At 40.4% G+C, this 17,840-nt stretch overlaps 1 protein-coding gene across 2 annotated transcripts in view; it reads right to left on the bottom strand.

Moving 5' to 3' along the window:
- EGFR (epidermal growth factor receptor) overlaps positions 1–17,840 on the bottom strand; it is a 157,682-nt gene that overhangs the window by 48,837 nt on the left and 91,005 nt on the right. For both annotated transcript variants that reach the window (XM_030265295.4, XM_002196432.7), the window contains exon 2: positions 109–260. In XM_030265295.4, the coding sequence (XP_030121155.3) occupies positions 109–260 (152 nt within the window). The remainder of the gene's footprint in view (positions 1–108; positions 261–17,840) is intronic.

Raw genomic sequence — 17,840 nt, 5'->3', positions numbered from 1 at the left:
ATCACCACAGAATTTTATCAGCAGCTTTTATCAGCTGATCCTTTGCACTTAAAAAATGGAGTAGGATTTGTTGTAGCAGAGAAGGCCCCACTGGCCATGAACACTAACCTTCAGGAAAGAGAGGTCACGATTGTGCTCCACATATGTAATCTCCAGGTTGCTGAGCACCACCTCGCAATTGTTGTACATCCTCTGCAGGCTGGTGAAATGGTCTTCCACATGTCCCAGTTGGGTCAGCTTGTTATTTGTCCCTTGACAAACTGTGGAGGAAAGGAGAAAGCTCCATGAAGGAAAGGAAGAATAACTACAAGGCAAAGACTTGTTGCTTACTTATCTTTAAAAGAACTACAGTAAGTTAAGCATCAGTTTCATAAGAAACGAGAACATGATGTGTCCAATGGCACTCATAGGAAATGTGCAGTGTTTCCCAGGGACAGAGATGTACCAGAATTTACAGTTGGAATAATCCTCTGTCGCTTTCTGTTATAGAAAAGCTTCAATATGAGACTTTTGTACATAGGTAGCACTAAGTTTTCTGCATCACAGGCATAACTCAGATCCTGAAGACAGGACATTGATACAGTTCCACTGGACACTACTGAAACTGGCATGCTGCCAGGTATCACCAAAGGGGATTTTCCTGACGACTTATTTTACATTGCTTTCAGGGGCACTGGGTCTCCTTGTAAGCTCAGAAGGAGGAAGGGGACCTTCCTGAAGGACCTCTTAAGCTACAAATTTGAGTTTTAAGGTCTAACTGAACCTCCAGGGCTTACACATCTCTTGCCACTCTGACATTTTGGGAGTATGACAGATTCAGGAGATTTTCTGGCATATTTATCTTTGGCACTAAAATCCACTTCTGCCTGGTGGGGAAGGAAGAGGTCTCACACAGAGCACCACTGAGATTCCAAATATTTATAACAGCATGATGGAAAAATTAATCCCCTCTTGAAATTATATTACTCTGCTTTATTAAATCTAGAGGAACTGACAAAAGTTGTCACCATTGTATTTGATTGTAATGAATGAGCAAAACGCAAACTTGCTCTGAAGAAAAACACCAGACACAACCCTGAAAAATTCTGTACTCATACAGTCATTCCCTGTGCTATCCCTACAGGGGTCAAATGAACACATGTCTCAGTTATGCTAATACAGAGCAAAGGCAAATGGTACAGAAGACAATGTGGTAAAAAACTTCACAACCCCTTCCTGGGGCTCCTTCAGCTCTGCTTTGCTTTTCAGTGGGAGCAAAAGGAGGCTGTTAGCTCATCGTTTGTATAATGAAAGCCCAGCCTGACTGCACAGCTTTCCATATTGAAAGAATTATATACTTTTAACTTGGAGAATTGAATACATGAAATGATACTTTTGTAGAGCCATAATTCATAGAAGCACCAATCACAAACTGTGGTTCTGCAAAGGAAATAATGAAGACTCTTGACAAAGCTGGAAATATGTTTCAGTTCTAGTAACAAAAGGTAACACCTGTTGAAGATTTACTGAACAACTGATGCTTTATTAGTAGGAAAAACAATGTAATGACTGAGAAAAACACACCAATCATCAAAACTATTCACTGAACATGTGGTACTTCTCAGTACAATCATCGGCATTAGGAGTTACAGTGATAACAGACTTAATACTCTGGATCGTGTTTAAAGCAAGGCTGTTCATTCACATTCTTCAGTTATTTCTCATTATACATCTAGATAAACATTATAGTGTCAGGAATCAGAGCAGCAACTGCTGGTAAATGGGAACACTGTGATGGGCTATGGGAAAATCATCTAAGCTGCTTGACCCTTTTTATATGTTTTGAATTTCTGAATTTCTTAACATTTGCTTTAGAAATTATAAGTGGGATTCTCTGTTTTAGTTTTAGTTTATGTTCCAGTTTCAAATGTAACTGTTGCATTGTGTTCATACTTCAAAGCAGTATTTGCTGTCTGTTTCAAGTACAAGTACCACAAATTATCAGAGTCACAGGTAGATTTTTATTCTGTGGAGTGGTCACATTTTGAAAGTTAGAAATACTATCTTATGGCTAGTCTGCTCTGGAAAATGTGTTGCTGTTGGGGACAGGGATGAAGAGTCTTTGAACTGACTAGAAAAGTCAAGGAGTCATCCCAGAGGGCATCTTGAATTTTATGCAATATTATGCTACAACCAAGGAAAAAACAGTAATTGCAGATTCTCAGACTGTTCAAAACCTCAGCTTGGATGCTCAGTTTAGGAATCTCATATCAGATCTTTAGAACAGTGTAATTTTGGAAAGCACTCCAACACAGTGCAGGAGCAGGTGCAGTTTAGCCTGCTCACAAAAATAAAAAAAATATAAGTTAGCCTGCTGTGGTCTTCAGGGTCCACAAATGTACCTGATGCACTTGTTGCATCTCTGAGGTTACCAGCAAAGATCTGCCCTAATACTCAAGACAGGCCCAATGCAAAAACTGCAGTGTTTAAGCTGCACCTGAACCAAAGGATGGCTGGAAGGAGGAGCTTTCTCTGGTGGCATCCTCCTGGCCACCTGTGCCCTTTACTGACTCTATGTGGCTTGGCACCGGTCAGATCATAAAACAAAACAGCCCAGGTTGCTGAAACAACCTTTAAGACAAACTCATTTGAATGTGCTTCTCTTGGGATCAGACAAATGTTGGAGCTCTGAACTTGTGCCAGCTGTCTTGAGAAAGACAGACTTTTACACTGCTTACTAGGTCAAGGCTGAGACAACAATCAGAGGGAATGGTTACTCTTGTTCTTCTCCCTCTCTTTCTCCCATGGGACCTCTCAGGGAGCCATAAGAGTGTATCCAAGCTACAAATAATATAGGAGAATAAATAAATAATTGGACAGAGGGCATTTTTAGCTCAGGAAAGCTTGTTGATTTGGTTCACCATGGTGCTCCATGCATTGGAAACAGCTCAGAGGACAGCAAGAGGGCAGAAGCAAATAGTCAAGAGAAAGAAAGTCCCTGCTTGTGAAGCTGTAGAGGGAAACCCAAACATAACAAGCTCTGAAAGGGCTTCAGCTTGGTCCCCCAGGACATCCTTTTTTCCCCTGTACTGTGAACAGAGAGCACTTTGGTGGTTCTCTACCAAAAATATCTTAAGCTTCATGTAAAACCACTGGTCCCCTCATCACATCCTCCATCCAGTAAAGAGTAGCTGTAGATGAGATGTTAGTTATGATCTGGAGAGTGGAATAAAGAGGGCTGCTTCTGTTAAGAAATCAACAGTATGTGGTTACCAGAGTATCAGTCAGAACATCTCAGTGGAGCTTTCTCCCTCATGCACAAATTTTTGTTTGTGCTAAGAGATATAAGGGATTAAAGTACATCCACAAAGTGAACTTCATCACACTGGTATTTACCAAGTGAGAACCTGGGTTGTAAGCAGTATATGCTGAGCAAATAAAGCCCAAATCAAATAAAACAAGGTAAATCCCTGCAGCAGTATTACTGAGCTCAGGCAAAGGCTCAGAATAATTTTCCAACTAGAACATTTGAAAAGAAAATAAAATGACCCGCTTGCATCTGATGAATAACACCATTCCTGCAATTTCTTTGCTTATGGAAACTGTTCTAAAAAGATACATGCTGTAATTATCTGTATATATCCCAGTGTGAATGCCACTCTGGCCAGAGGCTAAAGCAGAGACAATGAGGTGCTCGCCTTGCTCTGCAGAGTTTTAAGCGGGATGTGCATGCTTGAGTGGATGGCATTTATTCCAATTTAACCTCTATTGAACTCAATCTACTTGTCCTCTAAAGGACAGATTCTGATGCCACACGCAGTACATTCATCATGTAATTTTGTTTCAATGCATAGCAAAGCCAGCACTATCCAGGTTTAGGAGTCAGTGGTGGGCATGGATACTTTCATGGTACTGCTGGAAGTTATGGCAGCATGCACTGTATATGTTCTATGTGGACACTTACACATTTTACCTAAAAAGGAGAGTAAAACATTCAGAGTGAGAACATCTGTGACCAGTAGAAAAGCCAAGATCTAGAACTGAACCTCAGGGCATGGGCTGACCCCTGAAAGATGAAAGCTTTGCTTTTATCTGTGATGTTAATATAATAAAAACACAACCGGTCTGGAAAGTTTTGACATAGAGGGCATGTCCCAAGAGGTTGCTGTCTGTGACAGTGCTGAGAGCAGGGCTGCATGCTGGGAGTGCAGATCCTACCCCAGACAGGGTAATCTCCTGGACACTTAGTGCCCCAGCCACCACTCCTGTGACAAGGGAGCAATCCAGAATTCTGTGGGGCAGCACCATGGGATTACCACCATGAAGCATTTAAATTCAATGTGATATAGATTTTAGCCCATATGCCACATTTCCTAAATGCCAAAGTGATGTTGATCTTGAGTCAGTTGCAGCATTACCTCAACAGACAGCCTAACAAAAATTTAGATATTGTTGAAATGACCCATATGTCAGGTGCTGGATAAGGCAGTAGCAATCAAAGGGCTCAGGAAAGATGCACACTATACTGACAAATGCAAACCCATTGAATTTAGTGCTTATGAAAAGGACAGGATTGGCTGCCCTGGCTACTAAAACCTTCTGTGTGTCCACAGACATGCTTGCTCCTCCCCTCCTCTGCCTCAAACTTGGACTTACAGGAGTATTTCTTAGTGATGCAAACTGGTTCACCCTCTGCAATCCTTTGCTCCTTGGCCACTTTTTTCTTGTGCAGCTTGAAGTAGTAGCATGAAATCAAAGCATTTCCTAAACGGCATTTTCCCCAAGTGATGGTAGGGAGACAGAGGGCATCCATACAGCTGTAATGCTAAGTGATAATATTTTCCCAAATCCAAACAAGCTCAGATTAAACAAAATGGTCCCTGCAGCAATTGCACAGATACAAGTAAAATCTGTTTTCATCTTTTCCCCAGAAAATCTCTGATTACTGAAGTCCCAAGCCTGTCAGGTATACTCGCCCCAGACTTGAGGAAAAAAAAAACCCAGAGAATGCTTTGAAACCAAATTATCACCAATCCCCAAATCACAGTGTTTCTATCCATGCTTAGCCTGTGTTGTCTTCCTTCAGCTGTGATAGACATATCAAAATAGTAACTCACAAAGACAATTTCAGAGATATGCAAGTCCATTTCCGTGCTTCATATGTGACTTATAACTATATATGCCCTACCATGATAAATTTATGTACTTTTGCATGTTTTCTAGCCATTACTGACAATAACACAAAACTTGTAGATAAGAGGTATTTGTTTAATCTGACAGTGCATTTATAAATGTTCCTCTCTCCTCACCCCTTAGCAGTAATTTCACTTTTGATTGTTTTTATGTACTTAATGGAAGAGCACCTTGCTGGGTGCTTAGTTGGGATACAGAGCTGCCACTGAATGCCTGGGGAGACATGCTCTACTGGGTGTGCTACCATCAGTGCTGCCCACAGCCAATACACCTTCATCAGAGTGTGGGGGAAAATACCTTCCAAGTGAACTGGAATAACTTTGTGGGAAATATTGTTCAATTTGGGGCTGTATGAGCAATCACACCATCTCAACCTTTGCCCATTGTATGCCCTGGGTAATTCCTGCACAACACAAAGGGGATCCTGGCCATACTCTGCATCTCCATGATCTTTCCTGGGGAAAAAAACTGTTTCCCCTTTATGAGGACCTTCATCTAATAGGCCCTCTGAAATTAAATGAAGATGCTTGTCATTTAAGCATAAATATGCACATCAGCTCTAAGGGCAGGTCCTCTATATCAGGTATATTTTTAACCACCTTCAAAGCATACCCTTACAGCTATCAAATGGATCCACATAACCTGCAATAGAAACCAGCAAAGTGCAGTTTACTAGCTGTCAAATGATCAAAATAATGATATTTAAGCTTATAACAAAGTACTAGAACAGACAGGACATTTGTCATAATGACTAACCTATTAGAAAGAGAAAGAACCATGCAATGCTTTCCCTAAAGAAAACAGGGTATGAAATATCAGGGGTTGGAATAAGAAAGTGACATTATGTTTTATGTAATCAATCACTCAAACAGAAATATTTCTTATATTCACAAGTTCCTCAGCTCTGTAGAGAGAAGGGATGAGGAAACCACCCGGTATTGCTGGGCTGAGTATGTTTAACACACTGAGTAAGAATTTCAAGAGGGAGGAAAGTTCATGTGACACAAAAGGAAAACCAAATCTGCTGCAATGTGCCGTGGGAAGTTACAAAAAGGAAAGCTAGGAAATAGGTAAGGAGTACGAACAGTGCTCACATGCTGGCACACATTTTCCTTCGAGAACAGTGTTTGCAAACCCACACAATGCCTAAAAAGTCCAGTTTCAGCTTAATGATAGCAACATTCAGGGACTGGAAATTCTTCTGCAGAAGATAATGATTTTGCACATATCCAAATATTTTAATTTAAAACATTGTGAAAAACAACCTCGTGGCTTTAGTAAGTTCTTGTTCAAGCAGTGTGGTTTAGAGTAATGCAGTTGCTGAGATTAATTCCAGCTTTTAGACACATTGGGACCAAAACAATGACAGAGCTCTTCAAAATACTTAGATGGAAACTGTAATTGAAAAAATTACCAAAACTAACACCCTAGTGGAGAAAAAGAATATGCCTTGAGGGAAAGTTTTCCCAGATGGTTTCTTATTTCTATTTACTTGACAAAAACAACTTTTCCAGATAAATGTAATTTTAGGTTTCCTTTCCTGACTCCAGTTAGGAGTGGAGACCTGCCCTTCAATGTCAAAAGTCACATCCTAAATTGCAAAGGATGGAGGCCTCATGACAGATGGTCTGATTGCTGGTGAGTGCATTTGCCTGAAAGAACAAATAATCACATACAAATTAACTTGCTTCTGGATGAAGACCTCACCAAAGTCACAGTATTTCTAACAACAAGGGATTCAATCTTATTAATTCCCCATGGTGCTTTTTTTTCCTCCCCAATATCATTTACTAAAATTTCTATTTTTCTTCTTTGTTGCCATTATTTAATTCTGCATGTATGTTTATTAATCCTACAGAGATTAAGGCCAGACCAGGATGTGCTGAAATCAGTCTTTCCACTGGCTTCAATGTGAACTGGATGGGGGATTAAATTCTTCTCTTGATGATGCCGGTAGAAATTCAGAGCAAGTACATGGACAGGATGGACTAACCCAGATTTAAGCTTTACCCTCTGAATGTCTTAGGATAAAACTGTTGCTGATACTGATATTTTCTGTAAATACAAACAAAATTTCAAAGAACCAGGAACTGTCACCTTGCAATTTTCTACAGTTTGGGGAAAAGTTGATTTCCAAAGGTGAAAAATAGATGGGAATTTTGAAAGAGGGTATTTCCACTGAGATACTGAAAGATAACCTGAATTTAGCTCAGTTTTATTCACATGGTTTTGTCAGTGATCTCTAAGAAGACTTCAAATCACTGCTGAGGATTCCTGCGGATGACACAATCATTGGCGGAGTTCTAAATAACAAAGAGGGACAGATGACCTGCACAGGCTGGTTTGTATAATTTAGGAAAATAAGCTCCCTGAACAACATTACATGAACTATAGCCAAAGACAAGGTGTTACATCAAAGACTGCAGAACACATAGTAGGCAGAAAATGGGGTCCTGGGATGCAATTGCTCTGAAAAATACTTCGGAATAATATGAGGTGACCAGAGAGAGAAACCAGGATCCACTGTGTCCATCAGTGGCAAATGCTGAAGGAAGGGCGGCAGGTGCTGGCTTTAATTCCTGGTGGTGCCCCAGCATGCCTGAGGGTGATGGCCTCTGCACTGGAGGGCTCTCCTCTCCCTGCAAAGTAGGTGCCACCTGGGGCAGCTCCCACTCCCAGTAGTACCAGGATGCTCCCCTCAGCCTTCAGCCCTTCTCCAACCTACATTTCAGCCCATGTCCCTGACACACGGCCAGTGATTACTGCACTAGGATTTTGCCTCGACTTTTGCAGGCTATTTATTGAGAATAACGTCTGGAAAGTCAAGCTCCCCAAGACATCCTCCTCAGCAGTTGGGGTGCTGCTGTTGGGTTGCTCTTCTCACTCACACCCTCTGGGGAGGCTGCTACAAAGGTAACTAAGAGCTTGCATGGAGCTTTCTCTTTTGAACTATTGCTCAAGATTAAAAGGCCGGGTCTATTGCAAGTGCAATAACCAATGAATTTAAATAATGAGTAATTTATAAATGAATAGTTATATTTATAATATTTATAAATATTAGACACAACACTTAACAAATTTTGTGCAGAAAACCACAGAGGCACCTTTCTCCCCCTTTTATCCATATTTAGAGAAACTCAAGACATACTGACTGTGCTCTGTGAAGTCAGCATGGACTCTGAGATCCCCCATGAAGTTTTTCTGTGGGGGCCCAACAGAGCAGGGTGATAAGCTTGGCTCTACAAATATATCAATATCAGAATGGGCAAAGTGATGAGTTCATGCCCTAGCTTGCCATTTTTGGACTCACTGTTCCCTACATACAACAGAGCAACTGAAGCTGGATGCTATAGTGTGCAAAATGGAGCTCTTCAAGAAAAAATGCCAACTGCAGCTTAGACATTCAAGTGGTGCACAGCACAGGGAAACACCACTGAATGCTATGGAAAGAAAAGAGATTTTGAGAACTGAGGAGGAAATTAAGAAGTGGGTGAAAGACAGAGTTGGTGGTATATTGGTTATGCTGGATGGAAGTTCTGCCATCCTACTTATTGTGGGTCCCCCAAGAGAAAGCATTGCCCATGCCTGTGTTTTAGAACAGTGATCTTCATGCTGCGTGAAATCCACATACTGACCAAAGCAAGGTTGTCTTGTACTGTTCTATGTGTACCCAAACGAGACCATGCAAAAGGCAATAAACTCTGGTGTCAGTCCAAGCAGCTCTGTGCACTTCAGCGGCTCGTTTCCCCCAAGGATGGGTCTGTCTATCAGGTAGCACAGGCCCTGGCTACAAGTCCATGGATGCAGTCCTCCCACCCTCCAGCTTCATATACCAGTATATCTACTATGTTCATTGCAAAAAAACTGTGTGCATCCACTGGGCAGAGGTCTGGAGTGTGAGAAGGACTGTCCCACAGCTACATTCATGGGAGGTTCAGGCCCTGGGAAATGGCTCATAAAAATGGAATGGTTCTCCTGGCACCCATGGTGAAGTTTGTATTATTGTGTTGCTGCAAGGGGTGTAAACAGTCTGCATAGAGCACAACAGAAAGCAGCCAAGAGACCTCCAACAATGGGCATGGCTCACCAAGCCTTGAATCTGGTGGCACATGTCTGGTAGGGCTGTGGCACCTTAAGATCTACACCAAGATATTTGGGGATACAAGTAGATGACAATGGATAAATAAGCCTGTGTTCCATGGTCTAAAAACCCCTACATTCTTCACCTGTTTTTGTTCTGGCAACATCTATGAAGCAGCAGGATTTAATAGCACAATAAAAAGAAACTGAAGATGTGTGGTTGTGAAAATATGGGATCAGTTGCTAGTTACATCGGCACTGAATTGTTTAAAATAATTTCAGAATCAGTTAACTTGAAAAATGAGAGTTAAAGGCATTAAACTGTTCTGTGAACATTTTAGCATGTGGGATTTCTTGAGACATTGCAATTGCATATTTCAATTTGTGCCTTCCAATGAAAAAGTCATATGTTTTTCTTTACTTATATTAAATCAAGTCTTATATTGAAGTAAGCTGTGGTTCTCATGCATGTATTTCTGAATCCCCTGAGGTGTAGACTCTATGTGGGCACTCACACACTGGCTCAAAATGGACGAGAGAAACCACGTACAGCTGATTCCAAGTAGAACACTAAAAGCTTGCTATTACCAATACAACACATCCTTATTCTTTTCATCAATAAATACATGATTACACACACACACACACACACACACACACACAACACACACACACACACACACACACACACACACACGTATATGTAGCTCTTCCAGATAAGCAGACAGACATCTCTAGAGACGCAACCTATGTGGAGTAGTGCTGAAACACAACAGTAACCACACAAGCTTCATTTGCTGCCTTGCCCACCTCCATGATAACCCCATGCACTTCTGTGCGTGGTTCTGCCTGCTGAGGACATGGGAAGTACTGCCAGCACCCACGGTGAGTGCTGCACCGAGCTCTGGGCCTGCACAGCTGCATCAGTCCCAGCGCTTCCTCCCAAGCTCATCTACAGTAAGTTCCAGCCTTCTATGGAGCCAAACTGGAAAGTTACAGAAAGATCTATGCCTCAAAGTTCCCTACGGGACATCTCTTCCTTTAAGAATGAGGTCACCTTCTTGAGCAAGACTAAAGACAAAAACTGCAGACAGGACCAAGATTAACAGTATTTACTGCTTCAAACAATAAAAAGTACTGTTAAGTTATTACTGTAGCAAATGTCCTGTCAACTGAATACAAAGAACAAATGCAAGCTGATAAAAAGCTTTAAAAGTTTGTTTTCAACAACTGTGTATTCATGGGAATAAATGCTAACATTTACTCTAGGGCTTCCAGGTGAAATTTGGATATGTGTGCATGTTGACAAGCAAGCAAGTTAATACACGCTGCTGAGTTTGAAAAGCCTCCAGTAATATTTAAGTTTAAAAGGCATAGCAGAAGAGCATATTAGATGTAAATGAGGATCATCTTCTGATCTTCATTTAAATCTTGACTAAAACTCAGTGGAAAGACTGCTATTGAAATGAATGGGATCTGAATCAAGCACTTATTTCACTTAATTTAACTGTGTTAAATTTAATAAATGAGGTAAATAGACTTTCTACCACCCTTTATTCTGGAAGGAGGAGAACTACAATTACATTTTGAAAGCCCAGCTAAAAAGCCACAAAATGATTTAACAGCACCTGGGTAAGTTTTGAAGATGAAGAACAATTTATCTTCAAAAGTCTGGGGAAAAAAAACATTGAATTTAGTCGTTGTTACTATAAATGTTGCAAGTTATAGCAAGTGGACTGCTTTTAGAGCTGGTCTTATTTAGCAGCAGGGAATCTCAGTTACATTTAATGCCAGCATTCAGTTCTGTGAAGACATGTAAACAGGTCTGAACACTATAAAAGGTATTTGAAATGGATGATTACAGTATGTTTCATGCTGTTCAAACTCTGAAGAAGTTCTCTCTCCATCTCATGATTTGCACGGTTCTTTCCTCAAGTCCTTTCACCCTTTTCAGCAAAGCAAAAGCTCCATGGCTTATGTATGGAGCCCAGAAAATCTGCAATCTGAAACCAGAAATATAACATAATACCTGATAAAGCTCTCTTAGACTTCTATGATCATAATGGCCATTCATGCAGGTCACAGAGAAAAAACTTCAGATTTGTTTGTTTGTTTGTGTTTTTTTTAATGTCTTTGAAAATACTAATGAAACAAATCTTGAAAATGAGTAAATAAAACTTTTTTCTCTAAAAAGAAAAAAATCTCATGTTTGTCAAAGGGCTGTGCCTTGTATTGACCTGTGTGTCTTTTTAGGTCAAATTATTATTTCACATATACTCAGAATTAGTGACTGTTTAGTTGTGAACAGTTTCAAATCATAATAAAGATTACTGCAGACGCTAAATTTGCTTCTGCAACTCCTTTGCCCCTAATGTTTGAGGGATGTTCTTTCTGAAGGACCTTTTCCAAGGAACAAGGCAGGAAAAACAATGCACAGCTTTATCATACACGTCACCCCCCCTACATGCAAATATGAAAATCTAGAAGATGACATGCAGATAAGGATTAAAAGAAAATCCGCCCTTACATAAATGACATAAACCTGCTTTAGCACATTCCACCCCCTGCAGAAAAATTTGTCAGAAAGAAACTGCCTCATCAGTTCAGTGAACATGGAGAATAAAGGTCCTCCTGTATACAAAAAGCTGGTAAATCAGCTACAGCCTAAGCTCCAGCACAGAATGTGAAAATGCTATCGGTAGCAGACAGTTGGACTATGCTTATCTTTGCCAAAAGTGTCTTGAGGGGGGAAAAAATGCCAGGAACTTTTAACTAGTGCGGTGAAATGCATGAAGAGACATGAAATCCAGAGAAGACTGACTGTAGATTTGCTCCTGTTCCCATCTGCTCCTCAATTCCTGCAATGTTTCTTCTGAAAAAGATTGCACTCAAGTTTTGATGAATGGAGGAATTTTTGTTATCCATTGGGTTTGTTTTTTTTTTTCCACTCTGACTAGAAATAATCAGCTTTTATCTTTTACTATATTACAGTTTGGAAACTCACTGCCATACGTCGTCTCTGGCTTTTTTTGTTTCCTAGAAGAGAACAAAGGGAAACAGAGTTGGGAACATCCCAGTGCAAGCTCCAGCACCAGCATCACTGCAGAAGGATTGGCCCTGTTCATCTGCCAAGCACATACACTGTGTACATTTGTTACTCCAGTGCTGCTAGCATGCATTACACCTTCCAGAATATCTTCTTAGGCACCTGCCTAAGAAACTCACTTCCTTGACTTCAGCTTTTTGTGGGAAGAAGTTTCTTGAACAGCAAGATAATTTAAATCACATTCTAATATATTTCTGGTACATTGCTTAGAGATGCCACATTTTTTCTCTAGCCCATATCTTTCGTGGAAATTCATTGCAAGGAAGGGTTGGTGGAGTAACAACCTCAGAAGATATTAAAGGCAAGCAATGTTAAGATTTGAGATCCATCACTCCAAGAATTTGCATGCTTGAATCTTCCAAGGATTTTTATGGAGTACTAAAACGAGTGGAAAAAATTGTGTGAGGCAGGCATCTATGCACCTCAGCTGAAAAAAAAAAAACCAAAAAAACTAATCACACTTTGTTTTCCAGAAAATGAAATTAACTTCAGAGAGATCTGGCCTTGGCCATTGCATCCCAGAAAGTTTCCAAAATTGCAAAATGGTCACCTCACGCAGCTAACTCTCCCACTCCACTGTGAAGCTGCTCCCTGCCTTGTGCAATATCTTTTGATAAGCCTTACTAAAACCAGAGCCACCTTATCTCAGAAAAAGGACACCTACCAAGTTTTTAAAGCCATAGGTCTGTTCGGCTGCCTTTGATGCATTTGCCAGTCTTCAATCACTATCTATATATCACTTCATGGAGGAGCTGCAGCAGCTCTTGTGAGTCCTGTAAACTGCCTCACTGCAAGTGATGAAATGCTACTAGCCCCAGAGAACAGAGCAGCTTTGTGTGTTAGCAGCTTCGTGTTTTAGTGGCTCTGTGTTGCCTTCATCCTCACCTCCCAAAATGTGGAAACAAATACTCATAATGAACAAATAAAATTATTTCTTCCATGGGCTAGGAAATGAACTTTGCAGTGTTGAATGTATGACTGTGTAGTACTACACCGGATTGTATGGCCAGTCTTGGAAAAATAAAGCAGAACAATCCTGTTCTCAATACTAGAGCTAAAGGTCTGCATTACTAAACTTCAAAAGATTTAGACAGATTTTCCAAAGTAGGAATAGGAGTTTGGCATGTAAATCATACAGCATGCCAATGGGAGGTGGCCATCAGCACTAGCTATTGAAAATCCCCTCCTTAAGATGGATCAGCACTACTCAAACAAAAATGGAAGTTTTGCCACTAAGAAGTTAAGTTTTCAAGACCTACTATGCCTCCATGAAGGAACATTCTGAAAGAACAAGAGCTTCCATTTTGCCCCAAGTGCAACATCACTGTGTTGATATCAGTGTTGCATGAGGACATTGACTTCATTTAGTTGCACCAGGCTGTAGTACCTTGGAGCAGTATCATAATTTTTAAGCAGAATGCAAAATGGCAATAAGAACAATGGTAAAAAAAAAAAAAAAAAAAAAAAAAAAAAAAGGCTTAGAAGGGACAGAAAACAGCTGCTGGTAGATGCATTACAGCCGCATTCAGCTTACAAGCTTCCCAAAGGTTCTGGTACAGGAGTTAAGCAATCCCTTGGGAAAACTGAGCTTCTGATCTGGCTATGTTATACAGCTACAGGATGTCTCTGCTGTCACCAGGTTTGCTTTAACAAGACAGTTCCTGATAGAAGAGGTTTGTGCTTTTTAGCTCTTGGATCTCATAAATGAAATTACTGAGTTCTTTCAGAGCTTTGCCAAGTAAGTTTCCATTAAAAGTCACAAAACTGTCTATGGAAAGTTTCTGCTATGCTTTACTGAACTTTCCCAAAAAATGGCAATGAAGTTTATACTTGTGGGAAAAAGCTCCGGCAGTGTGCATCTATTCCAGATAACGTGCTACTAACACAACCTAGGAAAGAAAATGTGTGTCTCAGAGTAACTCAGATGTGGTTGTTTAGGGTTTTGCTTTTTCCTCTGCATGTTGGAGCCCATTGGGAGTCCCACAGCCCTCACAACTGCATCTCATAGGATGTGACTGATATGCTCTGCTAGATCCTGGGACATGGCAAAATATTGGCCTTCTGAAACCTCCTGATTAAGGTTGCACTTTTGTGAGCAATTAATCCTACCCAAAAATGTGGGGATGCTCATGAGCACTAAACATATTCTTACCTGTTCCTAATAGCGTATGTCTTCAAGCATGCAAGACTGTCCTTCTTTTTCCATTTAAGTGCATTTATTTTAAAATTTGGCTTTCCATCAGGAAGAGAGAGTAAGTTTTATGCTTCTGGAATACAAAACTCATCAAATGGAAAATCTGTATTGGCCTTGATCAGCAACCATGTAAAGATGAAGCTGTGAAGCCCTGGTGGTGATACAGCTGCTTTCGAAAATTCTGCCTTAAAGCCTTATCCCATTCTTTTTTGTTTCAAGCAATTTTTTTAGATTCAAACATGACCATAAGTAATCAAAACCTATGCCATAGAACTGGAAAGCTCTCTCTTGTTGGAAAGCATTTCTTTATGTGAAAACTTATGGAGAAGCAACAGGATTTCAGAAGCAGTGACAAAATGTGCACATCTCTCAGACATAGCATTGGAAATTTATTTTTTAGTAAAGACATGCTATTAGATCTCTGTGGTTATTACTGCAAAAGTGGATTATCTCATTCACTCTAAGGCATCATTTTATGTGCTTCCTCAACCAGAGATTTTCAATTTTGCTCAACACCACCTTGGGAGACCCTGGATTTTTTTCATGCCCATGAAAGTTAAATAATGAAAAGCAGGCTTACACTTGCTAGAGATATCTGTACCCCACCTCCCTTAGAACTACTGTGAGTGCTTGCATATAGAGCAGTGCTGGAAACCACTGGCATGCATAAACTGTGAACTCCTTTAAATCACCCTCTACCACTGCCTTACCCCTTGCACCCCCTAGCACTGTATATTCACACACACATGCATATATGACATATATATATACACACACACATATATATGTGTATGTATTACCTGGCCTCTTGATGCCACCATAAGTCTACCTGAAGTACTTAAAAATTGAGACTGAACTGTGGGAGAAGGGTGGTAGAGTATTGCACACCAATTTCCAGTCTCTCCCTGAGCATGAACAGTGCCTACCACTGTCTCCCATAAAGTCTCGTGTACTTACACACAGACCCCTTAACAAGAAAGCAATCATGCCAATGCTTACAGGAATCTCCCTATGGAGGCATTGCCATTTCTTCCTCGCTTATTTTCAAGGAATATATGTCATCAGCTTTAATTTAAGCAGAGCAAATAGGTTTTTTGATCAGATGAATAAATAAATACCCCTCTAATCGTGTCATGAATATCCCGATGCTGAAGGCACAGTGAGCTAGAAGTGCTCTTGAGTGCCTCAGGAAACAGAGACTCGGTACATTTTATAGATATGTATGATACTAACACAGTGTTGACTGAGTGAAAACCAATCCTGTCTCAATTTCCACAGGAGTTTATCATCACATAACCCAGATATTGTAACCATTTCCTTGCTATGATGTGAAAAAATTTCTTTCCTTGTTCACCAATTGGCTGGAGAAAAAGGGTGGGGGTGGGAGAGTTACGTGGGGATGTGGACCATTATGTTCTGCAATGACAACTGCCCAAGTCAGTGCATTAATTATTTCTCAGCACTATCATGTAACAGTGTGTCCCTAAATAAAAGTAGTCAGCATATTTATCAGTGACTTAAAAATGTACTTTATCCTCTGTGGCATAATACCATGACTCAAAACAAAGTCTTGAATTCTTCAGCCAGAGATTTTTCATCTAGGGTCATACTCCTATCTTGATTAAGAAAATAAAAAAGGTTTTTCTTGGTTGTTTTGGGGTTTTTTTGGTTTTTTTTTTTTTTTTTTTTGATGGTTGGCATTTGTTAGGATTTTTTTTGTTTGTTTGTTTTTTTTAGGAAAGCACAGTTTTTTATTTCACTCTGTTATGAGATAAGATATTTACTACTGAACACGTACTACAAATATATGACAGAGCAATAAAGACGATTTAATAGCCTGGGAATCTCTTGCTCAAGAAGGCTAAGAGGTCAAAAGTTATGGCTTTGACATATAATATATGCTTTCTGAATGCCTTCTAATTGCAGGAAATGTTTTGATTTCGCAATCTTACAAATATTCCTGAAAACTCTGAGGTATTTCTCAAAGTGCTTCACTCATGTGGGATATAAAAAATGGACTCTTCCTCTAACCACGTTACTTTAGCACCAAGTGCCTTCATGAAAGTGTACATTAGGAAGTCATCGATATCTCCTGAGGTATTTCCCCTCCTGGAAGGGGACTGTAATAATTACATTATATGCAGAGCACTGCTGATGCGGGGAGAGATCAGCACCGGTATGGCAGCCACTGGGCAAACAAGCACCAAGCCCAGCTGCACTGCACACACAAACACAAACCCTACCAGTTGCCTGCCAGATGGGCTCAAACCCTGCCTCTGCAAGGGCAGACAACCCATGTCACACCATTCCTAACAACTGGGTGCTGCTGAGTCACTCATGCCCAGGAAGGGGAAGCATCAGACACAGCTGCTTTCCAAGACTCACTGGTGTGAGCTGTCGCTAGACCCTCTGCAGTCAGCGGGCACAGATAAGCAAACCAACAGAACTATTCATCCCTGCTGCAGAGGATACAATGTCCCTTTATTTGCAGACAGCTTAAGATTCCAATAGAGACACAGCATAAATCAAATTTCTCTACAAACATCTGGGCTATGACAAGACTTGCCTATGATTTATTCATTTACAAACAACTAGGAGAATAATAGGAATGAATGACACCAGTGATAGCTAGAAGCAGATTTCTTATCCATTAGAACCTATAGGATCATGTGATGTTTCTACAGATTCCCTTTTCAGTGTGTGCCATGCCATAGTCCTCTGGAGATATATGGAGCCCCAGAGAGGCAGTGGAGCCCTTTGTGCCTCTTGGAGGTTGCTCCAGACCTTCATCCCTCTTACATTTATGAAATTTGCTTCTAAATGTTCAGCCTAAACTCAGGATTCACCATTCAGACTATTTGTATAAGTTGTGCTAGCATTGTTCTTTCCATTAAGGTAGCTTCTTCCCCGTCTGATACTGTCTTTTCTAATGCATATACCATGTTACAGTTTATTTTGATTCATTCAAATCTCTTAGCCCTGTCTCAAAAACCAGCATATTTCTCTGATTTTCCTTTTATTATATCTATCCGGTTAATATCCATATTCCATTAAACTGGGGACCTGAACTATATACAGTGTTCCTGCCAAAGACTTAGCAGTGTATTGTAAATTATATTAATGCTTTACCACTGCTGGGACGTTCTGCACAGTGTAAAGGTCTCCCTCATTCTTCCAGATTTAAACAGAGTAAGTATGTTCTTTTGTATTCTGCACAGTTTTAACTTTTATTCCATTTCTTAGCATCCTGTGATTCTACTCAAATGCCATCCAAACCTTCCTCTTCCT

The sequence above is a fragment of the Taeniopygia guttata genome, chromosome 2 (genome assembly GCF_048771995.1).
Source record: "Taeniopygia guttata chromosome 2, bTaeGut7.mat, whole genome shotgun sequence".
NCBI lineage: Eukaryota > Metazoa > Chordata > Aves > Passeriformes > Estrildidae > Taeniopygia > Taeniopygia guttata.
This window is presented reverse-complemented; position numbering and strand designations above follow the sequence as displayed.